The sequence below is a fragment of the Nycticebus coucang genome, chromosome 10 (assembly GCF_027406575.1).
Source record: "Nycticebus coucang isolate mNycCou1 chromosome 10, mNycCou1.pri, whole genome shotgun sequence".
Classification (NCBI taxonomy): Eukaryota; Metazoa; Chordata; class Mammalia; order Primates; family Lorisidae; genus Nycticebus; species Nycticebus coucang.
Window position 1 is genome coordinate 62,032,597 of NC_069789.1, and position 11,823 is coordinate 62,044,419.

The 11,823-nt window shown below is 41.1% G+C and overlaps 1 protein-coding gene across 1 annotated transcript; it reads left to right on the top strand.

Moving 5' to 3' along the window:
- The first annotated feature begins 10,541 nt into the window (after nucleotides 1–10,541).
- LOC128596641 (NEDD8-conjugating enzyme UBE2F-like) lies at nucleotides 10,542–11,538 on the top strand. Its single transcript, XM_053606226.1, has one exon. The coding sequence runs from the start codon at nucleotides 10,617–10,619 to the stop codon at nucleotides 11,172–11,174; it is 558 nt and encodes a 185-aa protein (XP_053462201.1). The 5' UTR covers nucleotides 10,542–10,616; the 3' UTR covers nucleotides 11,175–11,538.
- The last annotated feature ends 285 nt before the right edge of the window (nucleotides 11,539–11,823 follow it).

The following is an 11,823-nucleotide window of genomic DNA, read 5'->3' on the forward strand; positions in this document are numbered from 1 at the left end:
AAAGGTTGAAAAACACTGCTTTAGAATTTAGCCAAAACAAAACAGAAAAAGGAGATAATTACGTGAGTGCAAAAAGACTATATTTCATAGTTCTCCTTACAAAAGTGTAATGTGGAAACCAGTTACTTCTTCATTAAATTTTGCTTTTTGATGTCCTTGCATTTGGGGAGGCCAACGTGGGAGGATTGCTGGAGGTTAGGATGTCAACACCAGCCTGGGCAACACAATGAGACCTCATCCCTAGAAAAAAAATTAGGGCAGCGCCTGTGGCTCAAAGGAGTAGGGCGCCAGCCCCGTTTGTTAGACTTTATCTAACAAATGCAATGGGGGTGCAACCCGGAGGTAGCAGGTTCAAACACAGCCCTGGCCAAAAACTGCAAAAAAAATAAAAATAAAAAATTTAGAAGTTAGCCAGTGTGGGTGGTGTGTGCCTGCAGTCCCAGTGACTGGAAATGGAGGGCTGAGGTGTGGGACGATTCCTTGAGCCCAGGAGTCAGATGCTAAAATAAGCTATGATTGGGTCACTGCACTCCAGCCTCCTTAATCAAATGAGAACTTGTCTCCCATCCCCCTCAAAAAAAAAAAAAAAAAGAAAGAAAGAAAAGAATAGGAAAGGAAAAGTGAAAAGAAAAGAAAGCAGCTTTCTGCCAGGCTTGGTGGCTCATGCCTGTAATCCTAGTACTTTGCAAGGTGGAGGCCAAATCACTTGAAGCCAAGGATTTAAGACCAGCCTAAGCAAGAGTGAGAACCTGTCTCTACAAAAATTAGCCAGGGGTGCTAGTGCATGCCTGTAGTCCCAGCTACTCAGAAGACTGAGGCAGGATGGTTACTTGAGCCCAGGAGTTAGAACTTGTGGTAAGCTAGGATGAGGCCACTACACTCCAGCCTATCTCAGAGGGGGGAAAAAAAAAGTAGTTCCCTGGAAAATTCTTACTCATCTTTTGAAACTCAATGAAAAACACTTAGATGTCTGGCTCGACCTCTGTAACGTTGTTTACTTTGCCCTTTCCTCTTTGAGATAGCTAACTTCTTGAAAGGAGGGGGTAAATTTTAGCATGACTGTATCCCAGCATCTGGCACGATGCCTGGAACACAGTTGGTGACCAGTAAACATCTCTAAAATTGAATTGCACTAGAGGCCTAGGGCCTGCTTTTGGCATAGCAGTCGTCTTCCCTGTGTCGAGGACACTTCTCTTTTCAGATGACATTATTTCTAAAATTACCTAGACATAGATATCCATGTTCTTAGACTTGTAGAGTTGCAATAGGAGACAGCTTCCTTCTACTCTAAGGAAGTTCTTTTCATTTTCTTTAATTTCAGCATTGTTTCTCCTCTCAGTTTTGGTTTTCAAAAAGGAGCTCTTCTTTGTGGGAACAGTTGAGTGAAGCTTAGTCACTTCCAGACATGTCTGTCCTTTATCCAGAGCACCACAGAATGCAATTTTGTGTTTTTACACGGAGGAATTCTCCCCTCCAAACCTAATTTAATGTCCTGAGCTATAAAAAGGAATCATTTATCATTAAGTCTGTTATTCATGATAACCTATGCTGATGTGGACAAGTTGTATAAACCAAAAACTAGAGCTTCTGCTCAGTTACATAGGGGAATACTCACGAGGTAAGGTAGAAATGGGGACTGTCACAAATAACTGGGACATAGTGCCACTAGGTCTTGCTGTACAGTTTTCTTGAATGTCAAACATATTCCTTACTCAAAACACTGCACCACAGCTGTCAATAGATGCACAATACCCCAATGTTCTTTCATCTAATTTCATGAGAAGCTGTGTGGTCTGCGAGGAAAAAAAATGCATTTAACCTGGTTTTGAATTTCTTGCTTGTTACTAACTTGTGACTTTGGGCAACTGATTCGACTTCTCTGAGCTTCTTTTCTTATCTACAAAGGGCTATTTGGGGAATAAATGTAATAAGTATGTAACGTGTCTAGTAGGCACCACAGACGCTTGATATAGTCTTTCAGGGGTGCTGAATCTTTTTTTTTTCCTCTGCTGCTCATGGGAAGAAGAAGAGTTGTCTTGGGCTGCACATTGAAAACACAAACACTAACAAAGGCTGATAAGCAAAAATAAGATCTCTGCATAACTTTCATGATATCTGGCACCACAAGTAAGGACAACAGGCCTCAAGTAATCTGCATGTGGTCTGGGGGCTATAGGTTGGACACCCCTGGGTCCTCTTCTGTTTTCCCCATATTCTTCCCCATCTTCCCCAGTGTCAGGTGAGACACTGAAGGGATCATTCTGTAAAACTAAACCAAACCAAACAAAAACAAGATTTTAAAAAAGACACTTCTTGGCTTGGCACCCGTAGCTCAGTGAGTAGGGTGCCAGCCACATACACTGAGGCTGGCAGGTTCGAAACCGGCCTAGGCCTGCTAAATAACAATGACAACTGCAACAAAAAACAGCTGGGTGTTGTGGCAGGTGCCTGTAGTCCCAGCTACTGCGGAGGTTGAGGCAAGAGAATTGCTTAAGCCTGAGAGTTGGGGTTGCTGTGAACTGTGAAGCCACAGCACATAAGACTGTGGTGACATAGTAAGACTCTGTCTCAAAAAAAAAAAAGACACATTTTTAAAATTCTACTTTCCAATTCCTGAATACATCACTTCAGAAATTGTGATCACATACAGAATAAGGTGAGTTACATTTCTCAAGAAGCTACTGGAGGATGTTTTCCACCAAAAAGAAGTAAACCCAGAGAAGCAAGAGGTCAGGGAGACAGATTGGGGTTAAAGTGAGACAAATTCACATCTTCCACTGCAGACAGGGAGAACAAAATTGAAAACCAGAAAGCCCCAGTGTAATTATTTGGAAATACTAAAGTAAGTATGAAAACAACCAGATAAAAGAGTTAAAAAGTTGCTTCTGAGGAATAGGAAATTGAAAGTGGATGTCAATGTTTTTTATCATAGGTCTTGCAGAACTATTGGACCCTTCAAACTATGTGCATGCATAACTTTGATAAGAATAAAACTAAATTGAAGATGGCAGCCGAGTAACAGCTTCCTTGCATCTGGGCACTGTGAGTCTGGGGATATAGGACTCCAGGCATCTCTGGCTGGTGGGATCTGCCTATCATCACCCCTGAGAGGATACAGGGAGTCAGCGAGAGACTTCTGGACCCCAAGAGGAGGACTAAAACAGTGGAAAACCGGCAAGTGGTCACATGTGTTCAATCCGTCTAAACCCGCCCGCAACTTCCACAGGCACGAGAACTTAAAGAGCAAGAGGAAGTGAAAGGAAAATTAGGGCAAGGAAACAGATAAAAAAAATCACCCATGAGGAACAATCAGCAGAAAACTCCAGGCAACATGAAGAACCAGTCCAGAACAACGCCGCCAAGGGACCATGAGGTAGCTACTGCAGAGGATTCCACCTATACAGAAATGTTAGGAATGACAGAAAGGGAATTTAGAATACACATGTTGAAAACAATGAAAGAAATGATGGAAACAATGAAGGAAACTGCTAATAAAGTGGAAAATAACCAAAAGGAAATCCAAAAACAGAATCAAATCAGAGATGAACGATATGAAGAATATAAAAAGGATATAGCAGAGCTGAAGGAAATGAAACAGTCAATCAGGGAACTTAAAGATGCAATGGAAAGTATCAGCAACAGGTTAGACCATGCAGAAGAAAGAATTTCAGAGGTAGAAGACAAAGTTTTTGAGATAACTCAGATAGTAAAAGAGGCAGAAAAGAAGAGAGAGAAAGCAGAACGTTCACTGTCAGAATTATGGGACTTTATGAAGCGTTCCAACATACGAGTTATAGGAATTCCAGAAGGGGAAGAAGAATGCCCCAGAGGAATGGAAGCCATACTAGAGAATATTATAAAAGAAAATTTCCCAAATATCACCAAAGATTCTGACACACTGCTTTCAGAGGGCTATTGGACCCCAGGTCGCCTCACCTCTAACCGAGCTTCTCTAAGACACATTGTGATGAACCTGTCCAAAGTCAAGACAAAGGAAAAGATTCTGCAAGCTGCCAGGAGTAAGCGCCAGTTGACCTACAGGGGCAAATCCATCAGAGTGACCGCAGACTTCTCTAATGAAACTTTCCAAGCAAGAAGACAATGGTCATCTACCTTTAATCAACTTAAACAGAACAATTTCCAGCCCAGAATTCTGTACCCTGCTAAGCTAAGCTTAAAAATTGATGGAGAAATCAAATCATTTACAGATATACAAACATTGAGGAAATTCGCCACTACAAGACCAGCTCTACAGGAAATACTTCAACCTGTTCTGCACACTGACCACCACAATGGATCAGCAGCAAAGTAAGAACTCAGAAATTAAAGGACAGAACCTAACCTCCACACTGTTGCAAAAGATAAAACTAAGCAATGGACTCTCACAAAATAAGACGAATAGAATACTACCACACTTATCAATTATCTCAATAAATGTTAATGGCTTGAATTCCCCACTGAAGAGACATAGATTGGTTGACTGGATTAAAAAACACAAGACATCCATTTGCTGTCTGCAAGAAACACACCTGGCTTCAAAAGACAAATTAAAGCTCCGAGTCAAGGGTTGGAAGACTATTTTTCAGGCAAATGGAATTCAGAAGAAAAGAGGAGCTGCGATCTTATTTTCAGATACATGTGGATTTAAAGCAACTAAAGTCAAAAAAGACAAAGATGGTCACTTTATATTGGTCAAGGGAAAAATACAACAAGAAGACATTTCAATTCTAAATATCTATGCACCCAATTTAAATGCTCCCAGATTCTTGAAACAGACCTTACTCAGTCTGAGCAATATGATATCTGATAATACCATAATAACAGGGGACCTTAACACTCCTCTTACAGAGCTGGACAGATCCTCTAAACAGAAATTAAACAAGGATATAAGAGATTTAAATGAGACCCTAGAACAACTGTGCTTGATAGACGCATATAGAACACTCCATCCCAAAGATAAAGAATATACATTCTTCTCATCACCCCGTGGAACATTCTCCAAAATTGATCATATCCTGGGACACAAAACAAATATCAACAGAATCAAAAGAATTGAAATTTTACCTTGTATCTTCTCAGACCATAAGGCACTAAAGGTGGAACTCAACTCTAACAAAAATGCTCGACCCCACCCAAAGGCATGGAAACTAAACAATCTTCTGTTGAATAACAGATGGGTGCAGGAAGAAATAAAACAGGAAATCATTAACTTCCTTGAGCATAACAACAATGAAGACACAAGCTACCAAAACCTGTGGGATACTGCAAAAGCAGTTTTGAGAGGAAAATTCATCGCTTTACATGCCTACATTCGAAAAACAGAAAGAGAGCACATCAACAATCTCACAAGAGATCTTATGGAATTGGAAAAAGAAGAACAATCTAAGCCTAAACTCAGTAGAAGAAAAGAAATATCCAAAATCAAATCCGAGATCAATGAATTTGAAAACAAAAGAATCATTCAGAAAATTAATGAAACAAGGAGTTGGTTTTTTGAAAAAATAAATAAAATAGATAAACTATTGGCCAGACTAACGAGGAATAGAAAAGTGAAATCTCTAGTAACCTCAATCAGAAATGATAAAGGGGACATAACAACTGATCCCACAGAGATACAAGAGATCATCTCTGAATACTACCAGAAACTCTATGCCAGAAATTTGACAATGTGAAGGAAATGGATCAATATTTGGAATCACACTCTCTCCCTAGACTCAGCCAGGAAGAAATAGAGCTCTTGAACAGACCAATTTCAATCACTGAGATCAAAGAAACAATAAAAAATCTTCCAACCAAAAAATGCCCTGGTCCAGATGGCTTCACTCCAGAATTCTATCAAACCTTCAAGGAAGAGCTTATTCCTGTACTGCAGAAATTATACCAAAAAATTGAGGAAGAAGGAATCTTCCCCAACACGTTCTATGAAGCAAACATCACCTTGATGCCAAAACCAGGAAAAGACCCAAACAAAAAGGAGAATTTCAGACCAATCTCACTCATGAATATAGACGCAAAAATTCTGAACAAAATCCTAGCCAATAGATTGCAGCTTATCATCAAAAAAGTCATTCATCATGATCAAGTAGGCTTCATCCCAGGGATGCAAGGTTGGTTTAACATACGCAAGTCTATAAACGTTATCCACCATATTAACAGAGGCAAAAATAAAGATCACATGATCCTCTCAATAGATGCAGAAAAAGCATTTGATAAAATCCAGCATCCTTTTCTAATTAGAACACTGAAGAGTATAGGCATAGGTGGCACATTTCTAAAACTGATTGAAGCTATCTATGACAAACCCACAGCCAATATTTTACTGAATGGAGTAAAACTCAAAGCTTTTCCTCTTAGAACTGGAACCAGACAAGGTTGTCCTCTGTCACCTTTACTATTCAACATAGTGCTGGAAGTTCTAGCCAATACAATTAGGCAAGACAAGGAAATAAAGGGAATCCAAATGGGAGCAGAGGAGGTCAAACTCTCCCTCTTTGCTGATGACATGATCTTATACTTAGAGAACCCCAAAGACTCAACCACAAGACTCCTAGAAGTCATCAAAAAATACAATAATGTTTCAGGATATAAAATCAATGTCCACAAGTCAGTAGCCTTTGTGTACACCAATAACAGTCAAGATGAGAAGCTAATTAAGGACACAACTCCCTTCACCATAGTCTCAAAGAAAATGAAATACCTAGGAATATACCTAACGAAGGAGGTGAAGGACCTCTATAAAGAAAACTATGAAATCCTCAGAAAGGAAATAGCAGAGGATATTAACAAATGGAAGAACATACCATGCTCATGGATGGGAAGAATCAACATTGTTAAAATGTCTACACTTCCCAAAGCAATCTACCTATTCAATGCCATTCCTATCAAAATACCAACATCGTACTTTCAAGATTTGGAAAAAATGATTCTGCATTTTGTATGGAACCGGAAAAAACCCCGTATAGCTAAGGCAGTTCTCTGTAACAAAAATAAAGCTGGGGGCATCAGCATACCAGATTTTAGTCTGTACTACAAAGCCATAGTGCTCAAGACAGCATGGTACTGGCACAAAAACAGAGACATAGACACTTGGAATCGAATTGAAAACCAAGAAATGAAACTAACATTTTACAACCACCTAATCTTTGATAAACCAAACAAGAACATACCTTGGGGGAAAGACTCCCTATTCAATAAATGGTGTTGGGAGAACTGGATGTCTACATGTAAAAGACTGAAACTGGACCCACACCTTTCCCCACTCACAAAAATTGATTCAAGATAGATAAAGGACTTAAATTTCAGGCATGAAACAATAAAAATCCTCCAAGAAAGCATAGGAAAAACACTGGAAGATATTGGCCTGGGGAAAGACTTCATGAAGAAGACTGCCATGGCAATTGCAACAACAACAAAAATAAACAAATGGGACTTCATTAAACTGAAAAGCTTCTGTACAGCTAAGGAGACAATAACCAAAGCAAAGAGACAACCTACACAATGGGAAAGGATATTTGCATATTTTCAATCAGACAAAAGCTTGAGAACTAGGATCTATAGAGAACTCAAATTAATCCACATGAAAAAAGCCAACAATCCCATATATCAATGGGCAAGAGACATGAATAGAACTTTCTCTAAAGACGACAGACGAATGGCTAACAAACACATGAAAAAATGTTCATCATCTCTATATATTAGAGAAATGCAAATCAAAACAACCCTGAGATATCATCTAACCCCAGTGAGAATGGCCCACATCACAAAATCTCAAAACTGCAGATGCTGGTGTGGATGTGGAGAGAAGGGAACACTTTTACACTGCTGGTGGGACTGCAAACTAGTACAACCTTTCTGGAAGGAAGTATGGAGAAACCTCAAAGCACTCAAGCTAGATCTCCCATTTGATCCTGCAATCCCATTACTGGGCATCTACCCAGAAGGAAAGAAATCCTTTTACCATAAGGACACTTGTACTAGACTGTTTATTGCAGCTCAATTTACAATCGCCAAAATGTGGAAACAGCCTAAATGCCCACCAACCCAGGAATGGATTAACAAGCTGTGGTATATGTATACCATGGAATACTATTCAGCCATTAAAAAAAATGGACACTTTACATCCTTCGTATTAACCTGGATGGACGTGGAAGACATTATTCTTAGTAAAGCATCACAAGAATGGAGAAGCATGAATCCTATGTACTCAATTTTGATATGAGGACAATTAATGACAATTATGGTTATGGGGGGAAACAGAAAGAGGGAAGGAGGGAGGGGGGTGGGGCCTTGGTGTGTGTCACACTTTATGGGGGCAAGACATGATTGCAAGAGGGACTTTACCTAACAATTGCAATCAGTGTAACCTGGCTTATTGTACCCTCAATGAATCCCCAACAATAAAAAAAAAAAAAGAATAAAACTAAATTAAAAAGTTAATGTAGATAATATCATCACTGTCTGGAGGCCTTTCTATAATGGAGTCATGCTAATGTGATTGCTGTGGAGGGGCAGGGGATGCTCTGTTTCCCAGGTGGAGTACAATGGCATGATCATAGCTCGTTGCAGCCTGGAGCTTCTGAGATTAAGGCATCCTCCTAACTCAGCCTCCACAGCAGCTGCGATACAGGCATATGCCACCATGCCCCGATTAGTTTTTAAATTTTTTGTAGAGATGTTGCCCAGCTGGTCTTGAATTCTTGTCCTCAAGTGATTCTCTTGCCTTGGCTTCCCAAAGTGCCAGGATTACAGCCACCATGAGCCACCATGCCCAGCTCAAATAAATTGATTTCTGATGTCCTAACTTTATACAGAAATAACACTCAGAGAATCTAAGGATAGTTGCCATACAGCCCAGAGACTCTCTCTCATAAATATCAGATGTTTCAGATAAGCCTTTCACAAGCATTGGGTTGCAGTCAATGTATGCCTGTCAAGAGCCCGTATTCTGTGTTGCTAATGAAAGGGCTGCCAATGAGCCTTAGAAGCCAGTCATATAAGGCAGAATTGTCCTCCTCTTGGCCATACCAAAATCCTCTGTGCACTCTTACAGATTTTGAGTTGCACACTTGTACATGAATGTGGGATAGGGACACATATAAGTATGTTTGTGAGTGTTTTTAGAACTATCTAAAATCCCATATTATCAGAGAAGTAACACAAAAGAGATCATTTTGGACTGGGCACAGTGGCTTGTGGCTGTAATCCAACCGGCACTCCAAAGTGAGTGCTCGTCCCAACACTTTGGGAGAATGAGGAGGGGGGATTGTTTGAGGCTAGGAATTCAAGACCAGCCTGAGCAAGGGTGAGACTCTGTCTCCATAAAAAAAAGAAAAGAAAATTAATTCAGTGTGGTCCTGTACACCTGTAGTCCCAGGTACTTTGGAGAATGAGGCAGGAGGATGGCTTGAGCCCAGGGGTCTGAGGTTGGAGTGAGGTATGATGATACCACTGCATGCTAGCCTGGGTGACAGGGTGAACCAGCCTATCTCAACCCCCCACCCCCCCAAATTCCCCAAAATAAATAAATAATAATAAAAAATATAATAATGCATTCTAATAGAGTACTCAGTATGTTAGCCACAAAGACGAACCCAAGTATCTGAATGTTGTCAGTTGGACAGTTATTTTATGTCTATTTAAAATCAATAAGTTCTATTGAATGCAACACTCTTGCTGTCAATGCTCTTATTAGCAAACAAGGTCAGCTGCTTTAGAAGTTAGCACTCAGAGAAACTGAGTGCTAAGAGAAACTCCAGATGATCAGCTAAGAGGCCAGTGCTTATTCAGTTCATAGAATATCTGTGTTTTATTTTGTTTTGTTTTGTTTGAGACAGAGTCTCATTTTGTCACCCTCTATAGAGTGCTGTAGCATCACAGCTCACAGCAACCTCAAACTCTTGGGCTCAAGCGATTCTCTCGCGTTAGCCTCCTGAGTAGCTGGAACTACAGGCACCCGCTACAACACTTGGCGTTTTTTTTTTTGTTTGTTTTGTTTTGTTTTTTAGAGATGGGGCTGGTGGGGTGGGGGAGGGGCTTGCTTCCCTCTAGCTCATGCTGGTCTTGAACCGTGAGCTCAGGCAATCTGCCTGCCTTGGCCTCCCTAAGTACTAGGATTACAGGCGTGAGCCATCATGTCCGGTCAGAATATCTGTTAATTATAGCCAGGTCTGTTGGCTCATGCCTGTAATCCTGGCACTTTGGGAGGCTGAGGTGAGAGGATCACTTCAGGCTAGAATTTTGAGACCAGTCTGGGCAACATAGGAAGACTCCCCTCTCTACAAAAACGAAGAAAATTAGGCAGGAATGGTGGCGTGTATCTGCAGTTTTATCTACTTAGGAGGCTGAGGTGCAAAGATCCCTTGAGTCAAGAAATTTGAGGCTGTAGGGAACTATGATCATGCTGCTGCATTCCAACCTGGGTGACATAGCAAGATCCTGTTTCTAAAAAATAAATTAATATAACTATAAATTAAAATAAGGAGGAACATACAAAAATGCCTTATTTTACTCTCTAGGATTGAAAGTTCTTTTCCCTGGCCGCCGCCCGGGCCGGGCATGGTGTTGGGCGCCGGGCCCCCCTCGCCTGTCTGCGAGTGCCCAGGGTAAAGGCAGCAGTAATGCTAACGCTGGCAAGCAAGCTGAAGCGCGATGATGGTCTCAAAGGGTCTTGGTCTTCAGCCACAGCATCGGATTCCACTCGGAGGGTTTCTGTGAGAGACAAGTTGCTTGTTAAAGAGGTTGCAGAACTTGAAGCTAATTTACCTTGTACATGTAAAGTGCATTTTCCTGATCCAAACAAGCTTCATTGCTTTCAACTAACTGTAACCCCAGATGAGGGTTACTACCAGGGTGGAAAGTTTCAGTTTGAAACTGAAGTCCCCGATGCGTACAACATGGTGCCTCCCAAGGTGAAATGCTTGACCAGGATCTGGCACCCCAACATCACAGAGACAGGTGAAATTTGCCTAAGTTTACTGAGAGAGCACCCGATCGATGGCACTGGCTGGGCTCCCACACGAACACTGAAGGATGTTGTTTGGGGATTAAACTCTTTGTTTACTGATCTTTTGAATTTTGATGACCCACTGAACATTGAGGCTGCAGAGCATCACCTGCGGGACAAGGAGGACTTCCGGAACAAAGTGGACGACTACATCAAGCGCTATGCCAGATGATGAAGGGGACGCGTGCAGGCTCATGGACTGGACGCAGCTTGTCTCCAACGTGAAGTAGCAAGAGGTGGCCCCTTCGCTCCCCATCCTCATGTTCCCTCAGCCCCTCTGGATTGTCCCAGCCCTGTGACCATGTTGTCCGAAGGAGATCATCCTCATGACTGCCCATTGTAGATGGAGAGTTCAACATAAACACAGCAAGAACACGTGTCTGGGCTTCTAAAGAGTTGTCTGCTTACCTTAACATGTTTACTTTTTTGAAATTGTACTGTATAGGTTGTTGGTGAAATTCTTGAAAGTTGTAATGAACTCAAAATTGAGGCTAGAGCTTGCTTACCCTTTCCCCAAACAAAATTGGTTTCCTGCACTAGTGACGCTAATGATGTGTTCAGTGTAACTTGCAGATTGGCAATAAGAAACCCGCTACAAACTGTGAAAAAAAAAAAAGAAAGAAAGTTCCTTTCCCTGACTGAAGCAATAATATCATACCACAATTTTTTTTTTTTTTTTATTGTTGGGGATTCATTGAGGGTACAATAAGCCAGGTTACACTGATTGCAATTGTTAGGTAAAGTCCCTCTTGCAATCATGTCTTGCCCCCATAAAGTGTGACACACACCAAGGTCCTACCCCCTCCCTCCTTCCCTCTTTC